This window comes from Ursus maritimus, unplaced genomic scaffold (genome assembly GCF_017311325.1).
Source record: "Ursus maritimus isolate PB19 unplaced genomic scaffold, ASM1731132v1 scaffold_24, whole genome shotgun sequence".
Taxonomy (NCBI): domain Eukaryota; kingdom Metazoa; phylum Chordata; class Mammalia; order Carnivora; family Ursidae; genus Ursus; species Ursus maritimus.
Window position 1 is genome coordinate 41,053,008 of NW_024424897.1, and position 22,547 is coordinate 41,075,554.

At 50.5% G+C, this 22,547-nt stretch overlaps 1 protein-coding gene across 1 annotated transcript; it reads right to left on the bottom strand.

Annotated features, from left to right (window-relative positions):
• Positions 1-1,296: 1,296 nt before the first annotated feature.
• SLC46A1 (solute carrier family 46 member 1) lies at positions 1,297-7,523 on the bottom strand. The gene is made up of 5 exons (XM_040641047.1): positions 7,256-7,523; positions 5,989-6,841; positions 3,957-4,040; positions 2,420-2,576; positions 1,297-1,877 (listed from the first exon to the last, which is right to left on the bottom strand). The coding sequence occupies exons 1-5, from the start codon at positions 7,481-7,483 to the stop codon at positions 1,820-1,822; spliced, it is 1,380 nt and encodes a 459-aa protein (XP_040496981.1). The 5' UTR covers positions 7,484-7,523; the 3' UTR covers positions 1,297-1,819.
• Between the last annotated feature and the right edge of the window lie 15,024 nt (positions 7,524-22,547).

A 22,547-nucleotide genomic window follows, 5' to 3' on the forward strand; every position in this document is an offset into this window, starting at 1 on the left:
CCCCCCCCCCCCCCCCCCCCAGCCTGTGACCTACTCTGATGTGGGTCTGCACAGTCAGGGTTTTCTGCCTGGCTAGGTTGTAGTTGCTGCCCCCAAGCGGGGGCTGAGTCAGCTAGGTCCCTACCCGCCTCACCCCAGCCATCCCCGGGTGCTAAGGACTGCTCAGGGACACCCAGAGATCAAGAAGTCCAGCTCCAACTCCTTCATTCTTCTCTCCTGCCCAGGAAGAGAGGCATCTCATTCTAGAACGTATGAGGTGGGAAGGGTCTCAGAACGTCATCTAATCCAGTGTTTCCTAACTTGTCCACCTGTGATCAGACAATTCAGGGCACTGCTGACTTAGCCCTTTGGAGGAGGGCTTGCTGAAGGTCACAAGCGAGCCAGAGGCAGTGCCCAGAGTAGAGCCCAAGCCTGAGGCCAGCCCAGAACCTCTTCCCGACCCTCCTCACGGCCTCATGCTGGGACAGTCGGTGGAAGAACCGTATTCCTGTCCTTGCTTTGGTCTCCCCATGACAGAGACCGTGAGATGGGAATGTGGCAACAGGCCCAGGCTGCAGAGGCCGCAGCTGACCCCGGTCTGCCCTGCACTGTCCCCATGGCACCTGTGTGATTTCCCGGGCAGGGGAGAGAGAACGAGGGTAGCAGGCAGACAAACCCTGTGGCCAATTCACATCCGCAGTCGAGTGCCACATGATTTGGGTCTGTAGTGGGGCTGGCAGCCCTCATCAAAGCCAGTGCCTCAATACTGAATCCAGTTCCGCCTTTCAGCTTCTGGGCCAGGCTTCCCTAACAGCCTGGAAAAGGGCCCCTCGTTCTCTGAGAAGCTGGGGCCCCTGGATCATATCGGGGAGTCAGGCCCCTCACCAGGTTCCCGTTGAGCGGCAGACGCTCATGGACTCAGCACATGGCCCTGCTGTAATGCGAGGCAAGGGGAGCGCTGGAGGGCTGAGCGCTAACAAAACCTGACTGCACCTGGGCTGGGGGAGCCGGGTCGCCCTGTAAGGTGCCTTCAGGGAATGGATCTCTGAGGGACCCTCGGGAAGGGGCTCTGCCCCGAATCTCTACCAGCCTGATGCCAGCCCAGCAACCCTTCAGCCCCTCCAGCGGCTCAGGAGAAGAGAATGAGCAGTCAGATGAGGTGTGGCTGGCCCTGCCTGGCACAATCTCATGGCAGCTCAGGGGGCTCCTGCCCAGCCGGGAAGCTTGCTGCTATCTGACCTCTGGCGGGCAGACTGGGAACGGGAAAGCAGACAGCCCCAGAGCCCAATGCCCTGGGGGCTGGAAGGGTCACTGCAGTGTGATTTATATGGCTTTATTGTGATTGGCACTGCTAAGCTCAGAGGATCAATTCCCAGCCAGAGACGGCAGCACTCTCCCTCCAGAGGGCACCCAGCCCCTCGCACAGCCTTCCCCCTCAGAACCATCCAACGATGCTACACCCGAAACAGCGCTGTGAGCGGTGCGGTTTGGGCTGAAGCAGTGATGCCAGCCCTCGTGCTTCCACCGGTCCCCGAGGTGTCCCTCCATCGGGACCTCTCCTCTCCCCTGGAGGCTTCTCCGGGACTGATGGTAGAAAGGGCGCACCAACCCCTGTTCCGAACGGCGCCCCCACCGCCTCCTGGAGGAGGACTGTCTGGGTTAATTCTAGATTAGAGTCCTAGGCTGGCAAGCCGTCTAGCTGGACCACTCTGTCCAAGGTAGACACTTGCCCTCTGAGGGGAGGTGCCAGTGTCGCTGTGGGCTGGGATCCAGAAGCATACTTTCAGTTGCTTAGTGTTCACTTCGCTCCCTTTGCCCTCTGTCCTCCGGTCCAGGCAGATCAGGGACTCTGAGGAAACTGCTGGAATTCAGAGCGAGGATTAGTCTTTTCCAGCACCCTGTGAGAGACCAGAGAAAGGGTTCAGATTTGACGTGGGGAGACATCCTCAACTCTTAGAGATGGGACACAGGCTTTATGGGGTGGGCAGGTACAGGTAGGTATTCCCTCCCAGAGCTGCGAGGTGGAAGACAAGGCAATGTCCAGAGACAGGGCTCTGGAAAGCCACTCTTAAGGCTACAGGGGAAGAAGTGAGTCAGGCTAGCCTGGGGCCCAGTTGTAACTAGCTGAGGAAGCTCTCCAGGCTTCCCATTAGCACGTTTCTGCCACCATACTTCCATCTGCAAAATGGGAATGGAGAAAGAGGGGAGCTGAGGGAGAGAGCACGGCCTTGCCAGCATGCAATGTTAGCCTGACCCTTCCCCTTCTGCCCCTCTGCCCCTCTGCCTTGCCCCTGGGGAATAGCTCCCAGATGATTAGACAGCTGTCCGCAAGGGGAGAATCAGGGGGCATGGTCCCAGGAATGAGCTGGTTGGGAGGAGGAGAAAGAGGAAAACTTTGGGATAAAGGGCATTATGATCATGGGTCAGAGCCCTGCATTACCCAATCAGAATGGCTGGGATGAAGAGGAGGCCGGCTCCCAGAAGGAAGGGGAACCCCTTCATGAAGTTCAGGGTGGCTGGGTAGAGCGAGTTGAAAATGCCAGAAGCCATCAGCATGGCCAAGCTATTGGTGCAGGCCACAGCAGAAAAGAGAGCACCTGTGAAGATAAAAACATCACACTCTGGGGTGTGAAAGACCTAGATTCAAATCCCAGCACCCCTAGCTCACCGCCGTGTGACCTGGGGCAAGTCACTTAACCTCCGAGTCTCACCTTCCTCAATGATAAATCCTACATTGTGTGTTGTGATACGGATTCAGTGAGGTCCCGCATGGAGAGCAGTTGGCACACGGGCTACCACACAAATGGCTGTTATTAAATCCATGTATTCAAAGTATATGTGATGTCTTCTACCAAAAGCCGCATAAAATGGGTTTTGGTTAATCCCCTCTGGGAATCATCTCCTGTTTGGGATGAATTGCTGGCTTAATTCCCAGTTCCAGCACTTATTATCTGTGTGATCACCAAATAAGTTGCTTATCCTTCCGGGTTTCTGTCCCCATTCTGTTAAACAAGGATAATACCTACTTCATAGATTGGCAGCAACATTAAATTCACATGTAAAGCATCCCTCACAGGCCCGGGCCTCTCTGGGTACACTGAAGGTGCTAGAAGAAAAGCTTACTGAGTGAATGAAGGTACATGGGTTCTGGGGGGCAACAGAACGAGCCCTCACTGGGCCACATATGGCACCAGATCCTCCTTCCAGGGCAGATGAGGGGGAAATGGATGAGCCAGATATTTCCAGACTAGAGTCTAAAGACCCAGGGGCCTGAGAAACTATTCCCTAGAGATATGCCAGCAGAACCCAAATTTTGCAAAATGAGCAACAACCCAACAGAAGCTGAGTTTGAACTCTGTCAGAGCCGGAAGGGCCTCGTCATCAAGAGCAAACCACTCATGTTGCAGAGACAGAAAGGGACCTGCCCAAGATCACACAGCCAGTGGGTGACAGAGCCACGACCAAAACCCGTATCCCCGGACCTGCTGCTCTTAAAAACAGAGCTGGGTTTGCATCCTAGCTCCACCACTTACTGAGGGACCTTGGGTGACCCGATTTAACCCTCCGGGTGTCTGCTTCTTCACCTGTCACTCGGGGACAAGGAAATATCTAAAGGTTGTTTCTTCCTCTGAGCTGGCACACGGGCCCTAGTGCAGTAGGGAACCCTGGCATCATCACGTCCTTTTTACAGACGGAAAAGCTAGGGTCTGGAGAGAGTAAATCCTGTGCTCGGGTTACCCAAGAGAACAAGTGTGCTCTGACAACTGCAAATTCCAACCCTGTGACCCAAAAACCCAAGGCACTGTGGTCCTCCCCCAGCCCCACGCAATTCGACAGAAGTGCGTTTGTCTTGGCTGTTAGCTTCTCCGGGCTGGGGGGGAGGAAGGTAAGCTGCCTCCTGGCTCGCAGCTGCTCCCTGCCCAGGTCAGGCAACACTGGGCATAAGGAACCAGACACAGGTTGACCCTGGCACTCACCGTGCTCTGACTCGCCCACCAGCCTGGACAGTTTGGCCCGGATGATGGGTGTGGTGACTAATGACAGGAACAGGAGCCCATACCCTGCAGAGAAAGAAACAAGAAAATGGGGTCAGGGAGAGGGGGGCCCAAGCACCCTCCATAGCAGAGCTCCTACACATCCGCAGCCCACGTGGGACTCAGGCTGGACACAGGAAGAACTTCCTTACTGGTGAAGGACAGTGACCAAGGAGGGACGGAGACCACCTTTCTCAAGGCTTGACCTACCCACTACCTCTTTCATGAATGAATGCTGATTTCCCACCAATTATGTTCTTGCCAGAACACCTCTTGTGGTCACAGCAGCCACCACCCACCCACCTTGCACTTCGAAGAGAGAGGGCAAGGCACAGAAAACAGGCATGGGCTTTGGAGTGGGCCCCGAGTTCCTAACCCGACCCCATCGCTTACTAACTGTGTGGCCTTGGACATCACTCTTATCTGTGAAAGGACAACAAAGCCTTCATCACAGGATGGTCTGGGGTGTACAGGAGGCTGAATAATGGTCCTCCTAAGATATCAGGTCGTAATCCCTGGGATTTGTAAATGCTGCCTTATTTGGAGAAGATGTGATTAAGGATCCTGCGGTGAGGCGATTTTCCTGGACCGGATTGGGCCCTAAATGCAATCACATTTAGAAGTGGGAAATGGAGGGAGGTGTGACAGAACAGAGAAGGCACACAGAAGAGGAAGAGGCCATGTCACCACACACGCAGAGATTAGGGTGACGCGGCCACAAGCCACAGAACGCCGGCAGCCGCCAGAAGCTGGAAGAGGTGGGGGAGATCCCCTCCCAGAGCCTCCGAAGGCAGCGTGACCCTGCTGACCCCTTGACTGGGGCCCAGTGATACGGACACTTCACTTCCGGCCTCCAGAACTGTGAGAGAATACATCTCCATTGTTTTAAGCCATCCAGCGGGTGATAATATGTTACAGCAGCCCTGGGAAATGGATAGATGACGTAACATCTGTGCAGAGCGCCAAGTTAATGCAAGTTCCTTTTCCCTTTGCAGTTTACTCATGCGCTTACAAGGGTTCTTTCCTAACAGTTTCTCTCCCTCGTGTGCCCGCTGCCTCCTAGAGGACGGGATCCTCGAAGTGGGTACGAGGCAACCCAGGGCCCCTTTAGGTGTCAGCCCTGCAGCCCCACTCCGATGAGGCTCCCCAGAGTAATGACAGTGTCTCATCATCTCTGCACCCCCGAGGGCACTGAGCCCAGCACCGAGGCCACGGGAGATGCTGTGAGCAGAAGAGGAGGGTACCTGGTCCCCTGCAGCCTCACTCTGCAGGCAAGCAGCCAAGTTAAGATATCTGTGATTACTGATCCGCTGACTTTGTAAACAACATATTTTAGGGCTCTATCAAAATTAATCTGTCCCTTTAAAAAAGGTTAACTTCCTCATTCCTGGCCACCCTTCTCCCACCAAAAGAAGAAGCGGGAGGAGGAGGAGGGACAGGAGAAGGAGGAGTGGGGAGGGAAGGGGAGGGGAAGAGGAAGAGGGGGAGGAAGAAGAACTGAGGCAGGCAGGAATTTGGTATCTGTGGTCTAAGAAGACTAGCTTTCTTTTTAAACTCAAAGAAGCTGACCAAGGATAGTTGAGGTAGGGCCTGGGATTCTTATCAGAGAAGTGAATATTAAGGCATTAGTGGCATGGACTTTGTTTAAGAACACCATAAATATTGGCTGTGGGAGGCTAAGGAGTGAAGCAATTAGTGTATGAGCCGTACTTGTGTCTTCTGCTCTATCTTACTAATGCTGTTTACAGTTGACATCGTGGATTAATTACCGAGGCCACTGAAGGTCTGTGTTTTCCGTCTAACAAAGATAGCATTTTTACGAAGTTTCTTCGTTGTCTGTCCTCCAGTGCAGGCAAGGAGCCTAACAATATTTCTAGACACAGGCACAAACCACATTTAGGGGCAGTGAGAGTCTAACCCCCAATTTTCACCCAGCACCTTTGGGACAAACTGTCCCTGAGCCCACACACTTTACCTGTAAACATGAGGGGGGTGATAGTAGCAAATGCAAAGACCACCATCCCCAAAATGTTGAAGGCCAGGCCAATCTCGGCCACCCAGGCGTCAGCCAGGCAGTGCTGCAGAAGCCGCAGGCCCAGCAGGCTGGTGAGGTAGGGGAGGTGCTGAGCCGCAGAACCGTAGCCGATCAGCTTGGAGTCCCAGCAGAGGGGTTTGCTCAGCTCATAGAGGGTCAGGATGTCCTGGGCCCCAAAGTGTACAGTGACTACCATGAAGACGGCCAATGAATACAGGGCCAAATGCTTCCTGGACTTCTCTGGGGCTGGAGTCACGTACAGCTGGACGATGGATCGGTGGTGACGGAGCGTGAAGAGCCGGGCAGGCGTTGGCTCCTTCACCGTCTCACCAAAGCAGAAGGCTGCATAGAGAGTCATGGCTATCAACAAGGCCAAGGCCAGCCAGAAGGGGTTGGCATAACCCTGGGCCCGGAGCCAGTGGCCCCCCAGGAGGCTCGCCAGCATCCCTGCCACCCCGATGCACGCTTCCAGCAAGGCCATTCGCATGGTACGGCTGCGGTTGGAGCTGACATCTGCCACGGAAGCAAAGCTTGCGGCCAGAAGGCCACTGAAGTCCCCAAGGAAAGCGCAAAGGATGCGGCCCAGCACGAAGTAGCCGACGTGGAGCTGGAGCTGCACCACAAAGATGGACACCACCGCCTGCAGCAACAGGCCCAGGGAGGCCAGCACCAGCAGCGGGCGGCGGCCCACGCAGTCACTCCAGGCACCCAGCAGGGTGGATGAGAAGATCCCCACCAGGAAGCCGCCCAGGTTCATGTAGAGGGTCCAGTGGGAGGTAAGGGTCTCCACTTCCTGTGGGGACATGAATCTTAACCAGGTGCTCTTCTTCACTCTGGGTTGCCCACCCCGCAAACCATCACCATCCTAGGAGATACAGGGATGGGGACTATCTTTGGAGCCCTAACCCTCTGAGGCTCTTTGTAAAACTCTCAAAAAACCGGCCCTGGGTGATGGGCGATGGACCACGATCCCATTCCCTTACTTCTACTCCTTTGTGTTAATCCTCACGGCCTCGCCTTACCTAGAGAACTTTAAGCATCCCCCAACCTGCAGTGGTCGCCCAGGCCCCAACTTTGCTCTGGCCCCGCCCACTACCCAAAATCCAGCTGGCCCTCTCCCGGACGCAGGCCCCGCCCCCTCGGCTGCCCCCAAGCTCCAGCGCGGGGCCCACCCGGCGGCCCGCTCGCGCTCCTCCCGCGCCGCTACCTTCATGATGGGGTCCGCGCTGTGGTTGCTGCAGCTGCCCCTGTCGCGGGTGCCATTGTAGCCGAGGTCCGCACTGAAGCGGTGCCACAAGTACTGCGTGGTGAGCGGGCCCTGCAGGACCAAAGAGAAGTTGGCGAGGAAGACGAGCGGCTCCACGGGGCCGCGGCACAGCACCGCAGGCCCACGGCGCGCGCGGGCCTCGCCCGGGGGGCTCGCGCGCCCCTCCATGCGCGTGCGCGTCAGGGTCTGCGCCGGACGGCTGGCTGGGCTTTTTGCGCCTGCGCCCAGCGTCCCTTTTTAAAAAAGTCTGGCGGGGCGGGGCCGCTGTCCCCCTCACTCTCGCCCCGCCCGCTCTGGGCCGGTGAGGGCGGGAGAGGGGCCCCACACCCCTGGCTCCCTGAGTGACCTCACCTGCAGTCTGTGCAAGGATCCCGCCCTGCAGCCCTCCTTTCCAGGCCCAGAAACGCTCCAAACGATAACAAAAATATCAATAATTAACATTTATTGATCATTTGCTGTGTGCTGGGCACTGTACTAAACTCCGCATGCATTATCCTCCCAGCAGTCCTATGGCTAGCCATTATTAATGGGCACAGTCTACAGATGAGGAGGTAAGGACACGAGGCGCTCAGGTGGAGCCCGAACACCTGACCTCTGATGCCCATGCTGGTGTTGTGCGCGGCCGCAGAGGCAATGCAGAGTGGCTGAGAGCAGCCTTGGTTTTGTTACCTGGGCTCCGCTCCGGTCTTGGGCATGGCACTTACCCCCTGTGCCCCGTTTCTTCATCTTTAAAATGAGGGTGCTAATAGGACCTGCTTCAACGAGTTGCTGTGGAAGAAGAGTGTCTGGTACATTCTAAATGCTGTTATTGTTATGAATAGGCTGTCACTTGCTCCACTCCTGCCGTAGGATCTTTTCTTGGGAAACCGGTCTTGTTTCAGAGGCTCAGGACTGGCTCTGCTGTTGGGGGAGCAGAGGAGGAGAAGCTGGAGGAGGGCCTTGGAAGCCATCGGGTGTGGCCCTATGCTCCTGGGTACTCCTGCTGTAGGAATTGGGCCAGAAGGCAGTCACACCTCCTGTCTGGGCATGTTTTATTGCCTGTAAAAGGGAAAAGCATTACCTGTCTTTCTCCTTTATCATTCACTCACACGATCCACTTCTTGAGCACCCTTATATGCAGGGACCATGCTGGGGGTGCTCCAAGAATGCCTTTACCAGGCCCCGTAGTTTTTAGAATAGTGGGGGAGACCCATCAAAGAATCCTACTAATGTCCGAAAGAGTTCAACTGTGGAGAGAGCTTTAAAGGAGAGGAACTGTGGGACTCCAAGGCTGCCCTTCGGGGTCCTGGCCAGGTCTAGGAGGGGCAGGGCCAGAAAAGGCCACCTTCCCTGACAATAGCGCAGCTGAATGGATTTCTGGAGGCAAGCTCTGTGCCGTGACCCACAGGCCTGAATTTTGGGGCGGTGGAGCTCCGTTTCTGGCTACCATGACTATGTGTGGGCTTGTTGCTGGCTAATTGACCATCCCCCACCTCCCCTGAGCCAGAAAGTGTCCTAGGTTCACAATGGGTAGATGCTGGCTAGATACTGGTGGACTGAATGAGGCCTGCACCCGTGCCTCTAGAACCATTACCACCCTGTGGTCATCCTAGAGGTAGGAAATTCCACATTAAACATACAAGCCCCCTGGGTTGGCTCCCTCCCCTCCCCACTAACTACACAAAATCTTGGCCTGTATATCGGCTACAAGAACAGAAGCGTTCCTAGCTGAAATGGTATTGTTCTTTCCTGGAGAACGAAGAACGACAGACATAAGGCCAAGTTCCTTCAGCTGGGAATGGGACAGGGTGTAGACCATTCCAGAGCTGGAGCCTGTGGTGCTCACTAGACCAGAGGCCTCTTGTTCGTCTTCTTTTAAAATTTATGTATTTGAGAGAGAGAGAGAGAGAAAACATAAGCAGGCTGAGGGACAGAAGGAGAGGGAGAGAATCCCAAGCCAACTCCCTGCTGAGATCATGACGCTGAGATCATGAGCTTAAATCCAGAGTCCAGTGCTTAACTGACTGAGCCACCCAGGCATCCCTAGACCAGAGGCTTCTTTTAACTCCTTTAAAACCTAGCTACAATCTGGTCATCGCTCTGCACAGAGCCATCCAGGGGTTTCCATTTCATTCAGTGAAAGCCAAATCATTAAGAGGGCCCTAAGACCATGTGCCCTCTCTGACCCTTTCCCTACACCATCCCTTGTGCTCCTTTGCTCTGGCCATCCTGGCCTCCTTGCTCCTCCCATCGGTCCAGCAGGCTCCTGCCCCCAGGCCTTTGCATTTGCTCTTCTCTAGGGGAAACGCTCTTCTACCAGATATCCGTGTGACTGGCTTCCTCACTTCCTTCACACCTCTGCTGAAATGTCACCTGACCCTTCTAGATAGAATAGCAACTCCCCTCCCCCACCTCCTGGCACTCCCTAACCCCTTACCTCGTTTATTTTTTTCCATTGCATTTGCACTATGTGAATTATTATAACTTTCTGGTTTCTTTGTTGTCCATCTCTCCCTACTAGAAGTGATGGCAGGGGCTTTATTTTCTTTGCTCCTGTATCCCCGGTGCCTAGAATAATGCCCAGCACAGGGTAGATCCTCCAGAAGGACTCTGGAGTCCAGAGTCCAGGAATCTACACCTACAAGGAAGCCCAGAGATCATATCTTTGCCTACTCACCCTTTTAAAAGGTGAGGAGGGGCGCCTGGGTGGCGCACTTGGTTTCGGCTGAAGTTGTGATCTCAGGGTGGTGAGAGCAAGCCCATGTCGGGCTCCGTGCTCAGCGCGAAGTCTGCTCAAGACTGTCTCTCCCTCTCCCTCTTGCCCCTCCCCCTCAAATAAATAAATCTTTATTTTACTTTTTTTAAGATTTTATTTATTTATTCGACAGAGATAGAGACAGCCAGCGAGAGAGGGAACACAAGCAGGGGGAGTGGGAGAGGAAGAAGCAGGCTCCCAGCGGAGGAGCCTGATGTGGGGCTCGAACCCAGGAATTGGGGATCATGCCCTGAGCCAAAGGCAGACACTTAACGACTGAGCCACCCAGGCGCCCCTATTTATTTACTTTTAAAGATTTATGGGGCGCCTGGGTGGCACAGCAGTTAAGCGTCTGCCTTCGGCTCAGGGTGTGATCCTGGCGTTATGGGATCGAGCCCCACATCAGGCTCCTCCGCTGTGAGCCTGCTTCTTCCTCTCCCACTCCCCCTGCTTGTGTTCCCTCTCTCGCTGGCTGTCTCTCTCTGTCAAATAAATAAAATCTTTAAAAAAAAAGTAAATAAATAATAGATAAGGAAATTGAGGTCCAGAGAGAGAGAGAGCTAAAAATTCCTGCCCTTTCAAACCTTTAAAGGACAGAAGTGATTGCAGAGGAAGAGCTATGTAGGACTTAATTCCATCAGAATTAAAATCCTAAATTAAAAGGTCAACAGAGGGGGTGCCTGGGTGGCTCAGTTGGTTAAAAGGCAAACAGAAAACAAAATATTCCTTTTAATTAATATTTTAAGTATATTTGATAACAACTTAAGATCTCTCCCTCACCCATCAGGCAGCTAGCTAAAAACCAAGCGCCAAGAAGCTGGAACATGGAACCGTGTGTGAAACGCACATGTGAGCTCTTCTCTGGCTTTTGAATAATGAAGGAAATGCTGTGCCTTCGCTTTTGTTTTTTGGGGCCAACACATTAGCAGAGATTTCGTTTTAAGGGAGAACGCCCAAAGCTGGTAAGGCTTGTGTGAAGCCAACACAGCTGAGGGAGTGTAAATGTACCCTTTCAAGAAACAGGTGGCTAACACTGCATCAAGATCCTTAAATTCTCTAGTTTCTTTGAGGCTCTAGCCTAAGGAAATAATCTGAAGTACCAAAAGAAAAAAAAAAAGCCTTATGAATCAAGACATTCTCCATCCCATTATTGGCCATCGTAAAAAAATTGTAAACAACGTATTTGTCTAACAAGCAGGGAATTCGCAGAGAAATTATAATAGATCCATTCAATGGCTATTCACCATTAAGATGATATATTCAAAGAGATCGTAATAATATAGAAAACTGCTCATGTCACCATTTTTATGTGGAAAAACTAGAGAACTTTTTGTCCATATGGTATAGAGAAGTATGCTGAGTAAAGACGGGAAGACACTGCACCAAGATATTCACAGAGATTCTCTTTGGGGGAGAGGCAGTGAGGTCATATTTTCTTCTCTTCTTTCTTTTTAAAATATTGTCAACCCTTCTAAAATAGGCATGTATTTTAATCATGGAAAATATCACATTTTTAAAAATCTGATGACGTTCCTCTACTTTAAACCCATTCTGGGTCAGTTGCCAAAAATCAATTTCATGCCCATTAGCATTCTGGAAGCATCAGTGGGAGCTGCCTTTCACTGAACCGGGCACTGTGTGAGATAGCTACATACGCTATCTTTTTTTTTTTTTTAAGATTTTATTTATTTATTTGACAGAGAGACAGCGAGCGAGAGAGGGAACACAGGCAGGGGGAGTGGGAGAGGAAGAAGCAGGCTCCCAGCAGAGGAGCCTGAAGTGGGGCTCGATGCCAGGACTCTGGGATCACGCCCTGAGCCGAAGGCAGACGCTTAATGACTGAGCCACCCAGGCGCCCCATTATATACACTATCTTATCCAGCCCTCAACACAATCTTAGGAGGTAGGTACTATTGTCATTTTTACAGAGGACATATGTATGGCTTAGAGAAATGCAAGAAAGAGGTCCTTCCCACATTGAGTATAGACTTTTTTCTCCTTAACATGCATTCCAGTGCTTTCTGAATCTCAAGCCTTAGTATGTGCTAGTCCCTTTGCCAGGAACGCCTTTTCCACCTTGCTTGGCCTATTGAACTCCTCTTGATCCTTCAAGACTCACGTCCATGTCGCACTTCTAGGAAGAATTAGTCATTGCCTTGTATGACCTTCCACAATACCATGTTCGTACAGTTAACCCTGGTTTTGTATGTAAGCTGGCCATAAATATGTGTTCACAGTGTTGCCTGCTCCCAGCCCCTACCCATATGTGACTTGAGGGCAGAGACAGCATGCTGTTCTTCCCTGCATCTGCTAGCAATGGGCCTGGCATGCAACAAGATGAAATGTCGAATAGGTTTGTTGGCGTGGACCCACTCCAGTCAATTGGTTGCAGCTACTTGGATTGCTGCATGGATGGGCTATTTCTCTGGCTTGGTGGGAAGGAGTCCTGTGGTCCATAAGTGATGTCTGCCATGGGCTCAGGAATGAAAAATCTTGACCCTAATGACAGTGTTGTCCAACCCTGGGCTGTGTACTCAGAAGGTTTTGTTGAGAAGCTTCGGAGAAGTTCTTGGAAGCTGTACTGGCTTCTTCACGTCCATTTGGGTGATGCCTGTAGAAGACTGTCTTACAGCCACTATGAGAGAGATGATTGCAACAGGAATCCTCATTCAAATGGCAGTCTGGGGGCACCTGGCTGGCTCAGTCGATTGAGCGCCCAACTCTTGATCTCAGCTCAGGTCTTGATCTCAGGGTCATGAGTTCAAGCCCCGCAATAGGCTCCACGTTGGGTGTGAAGTCTGCTTAAAAAAAATCAAAAACGAAAAATAAATGTCAGTCTGTCGTAGCTTCCACCCAAAGCCTGTACTTCCTTTCCACAAGTCACCAACCACAGCTTCTGAAGAGTTATTTATGCTTTGGGGTATTAACAGGGAGTGCAGAGAGAGCATGAGGGGAAAGCCATTTCCCGTTTTGAGTTGTGTTTCTCACATGCCAACTCTAAAAGTCAAAGTAGCGTGCATGTCACAACCACGGGTGTCCCTAGCGCTGATGTGGATGGCGGCAATTATACTTGTCTCCCTGCGAGACTTTGGCCAAGTGCCTTTCTGGCCGCTGTTTTCTCACCTAGGAGGTCATTTCTGGCCTCTGTTTCCTTGTCTGTAAAAAACGAAGTCATAACATCTGCCTACGGGGCCGTTGTTAGGGTCACATGAGAAAATGCATGGGGCTGTGTCCCGGTGCCAGAGACGGTGGTTTCTGTGAAGCTGACTGTGAAGGTGGGGAGGGATTTCACCAGAAAGAAGTGAGGCTGTCGCAGGTGAGGGGACCAGCTGGCCGGAGTCCAGAGAAATGCAGGGCTGGAAGGGCAGCTCCCCAACCACTTACCCCACGGGAGAGATTCCCCAAACTGCTTCTCGTCTGGGGGCTCCTACTTTTGATCTCATTTTTTTTTAAATTTTAAACAATATTTATTTATTTATTTATTTATTTATTTATTTATTTATTTATTTGAGAGAGCCTACGCCCACACACACACACAAGGCGGGAGGGGCAGAGGGAGAGGGAGAGACAATCCTCAAGCCGACTCCCCGCCGAGCGTGGGTCCTGATGCAGGATTCGATGCGGGGCTCCATCCAGGACCCTGAGATCACGAACTGAGCCAAAATCCAGAGCAGACCGCTCTACTGACTGAGCCAGCCGGGCACCCCAACGCTGCATTCTTGATAGAGCTTCTCATTCTCCTTCCCTCCCTCCGTTCATTTAACATCTACGGCCTCACAGGACCGTGCTAGGCGCTGGGGTTACAGACAAGAGTTTACCCAGTCCCTTCCCTCGAGGCGTTCCCAGGCCAGTGGAGGGCGCACCACAACTCCCACATTGCGGTAATAAAGTATGCAGCGCGTAAGTCAGTTCAGAGCTTCCTCGAGAGGAAGTCAAAGGAGTCACAGCAGATGAGCTGAATTTTGAAGCAGGAAATGATGAAGAGACGTCAGCAGAGGAACAGAGAGAGGAAGTGAAGAAGGGCTTTGGGTACTGTAGATAAGGCAGGTCCATCTAGGTATCCATGAACAGCACGGTTAAATAGCATTAGTGTGTGTGTGTGTGTGTGTGTGTGTGTGTGTGTGTGTGTGTGTTAGAATGTGTTAATTTGTTAAATGTAAATGTTTATACTATAAAAACCTATCTTGGCAAGTGTTCTTTTTTTTTTTTTTTTTAAGATTTTGTTTATTTATTTGACACAGAGAGAGACAGCCAGCAAGAGAGGGAACACAAGCAGGGGGAATGGGAGAGGAAGAAGCAGCCTCCCAGCGGGGGAGCCTGATGCGGGGCTCGATCCCAGAACGCCAGGATCACGCCCTGAGCCAAAGGCAGACTTTTAACAACTGAGCCACCCAGGTGCCCCGGCAAGTGTTCATTTTTAATTTGCCTGAGTCCTCAACGAAGGGAAGTGGTCGCAGGTCTCTTGACCTCTGGGAGACCATGCAGGTGCACCTCACGGCTGACACAGTTTGGGGGTGACAATGAGGGTCATGGCTAGGGGTTCTCCGGAAGGACGTCTTTTGGCCAGGCCCTCCCTCCAGTTCCAGGCTCAGAACCCTCAGAACCCAGACCAGCGCTGATGGTCCGGAGCACCTGGCTTTTCTAAGTGCATCAGAGAACAAAACACAAACAAGGCTGGGGTACAAATCGGAAGGGGCAATGGAATTACTGAGCAATGAGTGCTTGTGGCTGGCCCTCCCCTTCCTCGGTGGTGTTCGTATCCCCTGCTGTCCTATGCTGACCACGTAAATATGTTCTTTTTATATACGTGTCAGTCGTGCTGATGAAGTGAAATTTGACTTCCGGGCGCCTGGATGGCTCAGTCAGTTAAGCGTCTGCCTTCAGCTCAGGTCATGATCCCGGGGTCCTGGGATTGAGTTCCGCATCAGGCTCCCTGCTCAGTGGGAAGCCTGCTTCTCCCCCCACCCTTCTCTCCTGCTCCTGCTTTCTCTCTCTCTCTCTCAAATAAATAAAATCTTTTTAAAAATTGACTTTCATTTAGGGAACTGCTTTGGACTAGCCATTTTGCAAATATGATCTCTTAACCTCATTACCACCCAGGGAAATATTTGAGTTGGTGTCTTTCTGACTCCCAAGCCTCCACACCCACACCTTCTATTCACAGACCCAGAGCCTGCGGGCTAGATAGGGATATGGTTTTGTTTGATTCACACGGTGTTCTTAAAAAATTAGTTGGCTCACATAGTATATTTTTGATTTTGAATTAGTTGCCACCATTTAACAGTTGGAAGATTCACATGAAAATCCAGATTTCTGGATTCTCTTGAAAACTCAGAGATTGTGGCAACATTCACACAAGCGTACAACCCACAGAAGGAATGGTCCCTCCCTTTGAGGTGGGGCCCGTGTCCTCCAGTTCACCACTGCCCCGCCACTCACCTTTACTCAGGAGAAGGACACCTGGCCCCTTTTGGGGTGCTGCCTCAGGGATCTATACTGGCAATGGGATCCTAAAGTTTCTATGGGATCTATACTGGGGCTCGCTGAGCATTAAACAGATGGAATCACTGTGACACTATGCCAAGCTGCTATTCTAAGGGTCTGAAAACATTCTGTTGCCTTCCATATTAGGTTGATTTAATTAGCTATGAGGCCACGTTCGTGCTGAGCCCACCACAATCTGCTAATGCTATGGAGAGAGAGTGTGAGGCCAGAGACGTCAGCAGGGACCAGATTATGCCTCTAAGGAGTTCAGTTTGGATCTGACGGAGTTTGAGGTTCCTGTGTGACATCCTGGTGGAGGGGGGCTCCCGTGGGCATCTGTCCCCAGATTCATGAAGAAGGGCAGGGCTGGGAGCCATCCGAATTTGTTTGACAGAACCATGGGAGTGAACAGACCATCCTGAGAGGACACAAGTGACAAAGAGCTCAGGTCAGTGGGGAGCCGGCCACTTCAGATGGACCGAGAAAGAGGGAGAAGGCAGAGAGTCAGGAGGAGGAGAAGCAGAAAAGAGTGTTGGGGAAGCCAAGAGAAGAGAATTGGTAGGTATGAGTGGTGACGTGTTGGTTACTAAAGAGACGTCTAGGGAAGTGTTGGCAATTAGGGGTCAGTGCTGGGCACCCCGGAAGTTCTAGCAGCTGAGATAAGGGAAGGGAAGGATAGAAAGCAGAACACAATGGGTTAAGTAAGTACCAGCTGGACATTTAGTACAGAGGAAGGAAGCAGAGGTGCCTCTTGATAGGCTCACCCTTAGAGAACGTAACAAGCAAGGTGCAGCGCATTGAAGTGAGGCTAGCTCGTCTCTCAAAGGTGGAACTGAGAAGCCTAAGAGACAGGCAGGCCTAATGTTGGTGACCAGTGCAATCTCAGAGAAGCATATCTGAGGCTGAAACCTAGTCAGGGGGAGTGGGAAAGCGAGAGGTGCGACCTCAGCCAACCCTAGCCAGCTACACGGATGACAGCAGCAGACGCATTCTCGAATGCTCCTCGGCATTCACCTGTCAAGGCAGCCAGCTGCCCTGGAAGGTCCGCACGCTGACCCTTTCATACTTATGCTCCAACACTCCAGGGTCACCTGTCGGAGGCTAAGCTGGAACACCTTCAGAGCCCTGCCAAACCGACACTTCAGGCTGTTCCACGGTGCCTTCCCCACTTGTAGCTTTCCTATGCGTTTATCTTGACATTTGGTTGGCGTTTGCTCTTATTCTGTAAGACTGGGTCGGAAAAGGAAAAACATGGGGCCGACTCCAGTGCTGTGCACTTTCAGATGAAACCTCAGTGGCACCTGACAGGTGCTTAGGGCCACAGGTGAGCACTCATGGCCCTGATGGTGAGTGACAGGTGTTCAGCGGTGAAAGGAAGAGGCGAGTTTAAAGAACACTTTTGAAATGATGGGGCTGGGTTTCCAAGGGTGTGTCTACCACATGAAGAAATGGGATGTCTCTAAAAGGACGGATTAAGGATCAAAACACCCATCTGGGTAAAGCCCCCTAGGACCACTGGTGTGACTGGTGATGAAAACCAACCTTGGTTTCTTGCAGGATTCCTCATTTTTCCCCAGCTCTGAGATGTAATTGACCTATAACATTGTGCAGACTGAAGGTATACAGCATGGTGGTTTGATACATGGATATATTGCAGGAGGACTACACAGTAAGGTTAGTTAACACATCAGTCCCTCACCGTGTGTGTGTGTGTGTCTGTGTGCACGCATGTGTGTGTGGTGAAAACTTCAGATTTACTCTCTTAGCAACTTTCAAGTATATAATACATATTATTAACTAGTCATCATGCTGTATATTACATATCCCAGAACTTACTCATCTTTCTTTTTTCAAGATTTATTTATCCATTTTAGAGAGAGAGAGAGAGAGAGCAAGTGAGAGAGTGGGGAGGCAGAGGGAGCGGGAGAAAGACTCCCAAGCAGACTCCCCACTGAATGAGGAGCCTGACACAGGGCTCGATCCCACGACCCTGAGATCATGACCTGAGCCGAAATCAAAAGTCAGATGCTCAGCTGACTGAGCCATCCAGGAGCCTCTCGTGTTTTTTGCTTTTTTTTTTTTAAGATTTGATTTTTAAGTAATCTCCCCACCCAACGTGGGGTCAAACTCATAACCCTGAGACCACGAGTAGCGTGCTCTACCGACTGAGCCAGCCAGGTGCCCCCAGAACTTACTCATCTTAAAAGTACGTATTCATCTCGATGTTTGTAGCCCTTAACCACCCATTTCTCCCACACCGCACCTATCTACTTGCTATTTCTAGGAGCTCGATGTTTTTAGATTCCACATAGAAGTGAGATCACACAGCATTTGTCTTTCTCTGTTTGACTTCTCTCACTTAGCCTCACGTCCTCAAGGTCCATCCATGTGGTCCCAAACAGCAGGATTTTCTTCCTTTTTCTCGATGAATCCTATTCCATTGCATATGCGTACCACATCTTCTTCATTCATTCACCCATCGATGGACATTCAGGCTGCTTCCGTATCTTGGCTGTTGTCAATAATACTGCACTGAACACGGGGGTGCAGAGAGCTCGCTGAGATAGTGGTCTCAGCTCTTCACGTATATACCCAGAAATGGAACTTCTGGCATGATTCCTAATGCTTGACCTCATTTGCAAGGGCAGTTCGCCACTGCCAGAAGCTGGCTCTCCTTTTCACAGGTCTCACCTTGTTCCCTCCCTCACGGGTCTCTCCGTGTCCTTAGAGCCTAACAAATGGACAGGTATAAATATGGGGCTTGTGGGTCCTCAGAGAGAGGAAGATGAGCTTCCCATAATCAAAGCACATGATATCAGACCTTCTAAACGTCAACAACACTGAGCGAGAACCGTGCCTTTCTTTTCAAACGTGTATCTGAATTTCCTCCTAGATATGTACTTTATCTATGCTCTGTAATGCCTCTTGTTTTCAAGATGTATAGCTGAATCTCTTTTCAAGTCTGTATTTACTTTACTTCACTCCCCCTGTTGTCAAAGTGTGGACTTGAACTACTTTCCAAATGTGAATTACTTTCCAAACTTACTCTAAGTAAGTGTGTGCATTGAGAGTTCAAGGAGAAGGTAAAATCCCTCCCCACAGATCATACACCGATTTCGATTTCCGTCAAGCTGGCCATGGGTTGGAGAAGTCACAGGTGAGCCCCCTGAGTGAAAGAGAAGCTGTAAAAACTGATGTGGGCAGTCATCCAGCTTCTGGAAAGTGGAAATGCCCCCCCCCCTTTTCTTCCTGTATGCATGTTTTTTGAAAAACTGCAAAAGTCATACTACAAAATAATAATAATAATAATAATAATAATAATAATAATAATAGGGGCACCTGGGTGGCTCAGTCGGTTAAGCATCTACCTTCAGCTCGGGTCGGGATCCTGGGGTCCTGGGATCGAGCCATGCATCAGGTTCCTTGCTCAGCGGAGAGTCTGCTTCTCTCCCTCCTTCCCGCTCGTGCTCTTTCTTGCTCTTTCTGTCTCTCTCAAATAAATAAATAAAATATTTAAATAATAATAATAATGAAATGTCAGTCACCCAAATGCAGCAAGAATAATACTAGTAGTTAACAGTTATTGAGTATTTACCATACGCCAAGCATAGAAATATCTCAACTCATGCTAACAGAACTTTACAAGGTGGTTATTGTTGTTCCCATTTATAGAGGGGGAGACTGAGGCTTTTCGAGAATGAGTGACTTACCCAAGATTCTGTGGCTAATGAAGGGTCAAAGTGAGGACTGGAGCCCCATGTGTCTGCTTCGAAAGCCAGACCTCTCACTGCTGCCCTCAGCAGGCCTCCCAGGTCTGGAGAGCTGGACAGTGAGCTCATCACAGAAACCTTTCTCAAGACAAACAACTAATATTCAATTTCCTCTTGAAATTTTTCAAGAAAAGTCACTCAAATGCAGCCATACCACAATCTCCTACTTTATCTTATACAAAATTCCTGTTGAAAAATCAACATCAGCAAACCCTTAAAATGAATTTTTCCTGGGGTGTCTGGCCGGCTTGGTCAGTGGAGAGTGTGACTCTTGATCTGGGGGTGGTGAGCTCGAGCCCCACGTTGGGTGTAGAGCTATTAATATAAAATAAAATAAAATAAAATAAAATAAAATAAAATAAAATAAAATAAAATGTTCCTGTCTCTTAAGTGAGATGAGAGAATGAGAATTGGGGGTAAGAAATTACCCTAGGGGCACCTGGGTGGCTCAGTCAGCTAAGCACCCAACTCTTGGTTTTAGCTCAGGTCATGATCTCGGGGTGGTGAGATCGAGCCCCGTGTCTGGCTCCACACTGAGCAAGGAGTCGGCTTCCCTCCTTCTCCCTCTCCCTCTGCCCCTCACCCCACTCCCGTGCATGCACATGTGCTCTCTCTCTCTCAAATAAATAAATAAATAAATAAATAAATAAATAAATAAAATCTTTAAAAAAAGAAATTATCCTAGAAACTTAATTTTATTGTCACATATATTTAATGTTATTATGTAATCTATCTTTAACTTTTATATGATTATGAAAATGTACACACACGCACAATAGTCGTGCAAAGAACCCCCACACACTTATAACTTAGATTCAACAATAATCAAATCTTGCCACAGATTCACCTGGTTTTGTCCTTTGCTCAAGTATTTTAAAACAAATTCCAGACATTATGATGTTCTGTCATTTCTAAAATATACAGACGTTTTCTCACATAAGCACAATGTTATTATCACCCCTTAAAATGTAACAATTCCTCAACATCCTTTAATACTGGGTACTCAAGAACTGTTGCCGAAAGTGTCTTTTTACCACCGATGTGCTTGAATGAGATTTCAGACAAGCCCACACATCGCATTTTAAGGGCATGTTATGGCTCTTCAATCTCTTTTGTTCTGGAACAGTCTCTTCGCTCCTCATCGTCCCCCGTGTCTGCTTTTACTGAGTCGTTAAAAAAAAAAAAAACCATAAACATTTATATAATAAATAGGGGTTTTAAAGCACTTGTGGGCTCCAGGAATGGGCTCCACCTTATGACATGTAAATTATTTCTCAACTTTTGCACCCTTAACTGCCACAACGTGTAAGAAATAAGGCAGGCATTCCTTATAGTGGAAAAATGTAATCAACAGAAAAGAGTGGCCCAAAATAGGATGGGAGAAATGTCCAGAAAATGGAGATCAAAGGGAAAGACGTAATTTGGCAATTTATCCACTCCCGGGTGAGAGGCGTTGGATCCAGCGGACACGGGCATTCACTGCCCAGGCAACGTGCATCAGTGGACAGCAGTCCTCACCAGCAAGGTGCCCGTGGTTGTCATAAATAGCCTCACAGTGACCCCACACACCCCCACCCACATCTTCATTCTCCTGCTCCTTCGAGGACCTCTGATGACCCGTCCAGCCTCCTGGGAGAGCACATGGAGGTGCCCGGTGAGTGGCACATGAACGCTGTCCCTCTCGGAAGATCTATTTAGGTTTATGGAAGTTTGATTTTCTTTTTTTTCCCCTCAAGATTTTATTTATTTACTTGACAGAGAGAGAGAGAGAGAGCATGAGCAGGGGGAGCAGCAGGCAGAGAAGAGGGAGAAGCAGACTCCCCATGGAGCAGGGAGTCCGATGCGGGACTTGATCGCAGGACCCTGGAATCATGACCTGAGCCAAAGGCAGACGCTTAACCCACGGAGCCACCCAGACACCCCAGAAGTTTGATTTTCTACTGGGAGTTAACACGTTGGTACTTGAAACTTTGATGCAGTCCCTTATGGGTTTGGTTACTGTGTGTCAGCCTCTGAAAACCAGACAGTCTGGCTGTTTGGTATTTGACCGTCCAAGCTTCCGTTGCCATGGCCAGGTTGGCTCTTTGGAACACCACCTGCCACCCTCATCACTAAATGTCTTACCTGGTGGACGGGCCTTCTCTGAACTCATCTTTTCCTAACCTCCCCCTTATGCTGCTGTCCCTGTAACCCTCCAACGATTCCTTCCCTGTCCCCACTGCTTTTCCCCCAGCCCAGACCCCTTCCCTCCTCGGACCGTTCCAACCAACTCCTGGCTTGTCTGATATATTCCAGCCTTGCTCTGCTTCCAAATCTTTCCCACAATGATTTTTTTTTTAATGCAAATCTCATTTGGTTGCTTCCCTCCTTAAAAACCTTCAATGATTCCCTTGGCATGACATCTGAGGCTGTTTTTGCTCTGGTGTCCACTCCCTCACCCTCAGTCTCCACTCCACGCAACACACCATGCCCGCTCCCCATACAGCCCTGGAACAGCGACTCCCCTCTCCCATGCCCCCCCCCCCCCCAGAGGAACTCCTTCCTATACATCTTTCTAGACTCACCTTAGATACCCCCTCCTCCAGGAAGCCCACTCCCCATCCAGAGCAGGCACTACCATAGAGCCCTGTCCTCCCCCCACGGCGTTACTAGGCTGTTAGTTCTCTGATGCAGAATATGTCTTGCCTTATCCAGCAGCGCCTGACATGCCAGGAATTACCATCGGATGACTGAAAAGGGGACATTTTAAGATTGCGTGTCTTCTGGGCTCCGGGCTGAACCACCTGGCTCCTTTAAGTTCTCCTCCTTTGATGGGGTGTCCAGAGCCCTCCCCATAGCGGCCGTTCTTGCAGGAACAGAGCACTCTGCAGGATGCTGCATGAGCCTCACCTGCCTGTCCAAGTTCAACGCCCCATTAATGAAGCCACAGCTGGGGGAGAAAGGGCATTCTCACTGCCTTGCTGGCTCTGCTGTGCTGCTCCTGGGAATCCCCAAGCTCTCACCTCACGCTCTACTCCTGGGTCTGCTTTCACCTTCTGGCCCACACGCAGGTGAGTTTTGGACCCATCATCAGGCTCATACTAGTATCCCTTACATGTGATGTCACCTTGTTAGATTCGGCCCATTTGTGTCACTTAGCATTCTCTAGTTGCAAGGAAAAGAAATACAATCTGGCTGTCTTTTTAAAATGAATTTAGTTGAAGTCCCTGGAAGGGTAACTCTCAGAATACAAAGAATGCTGAAA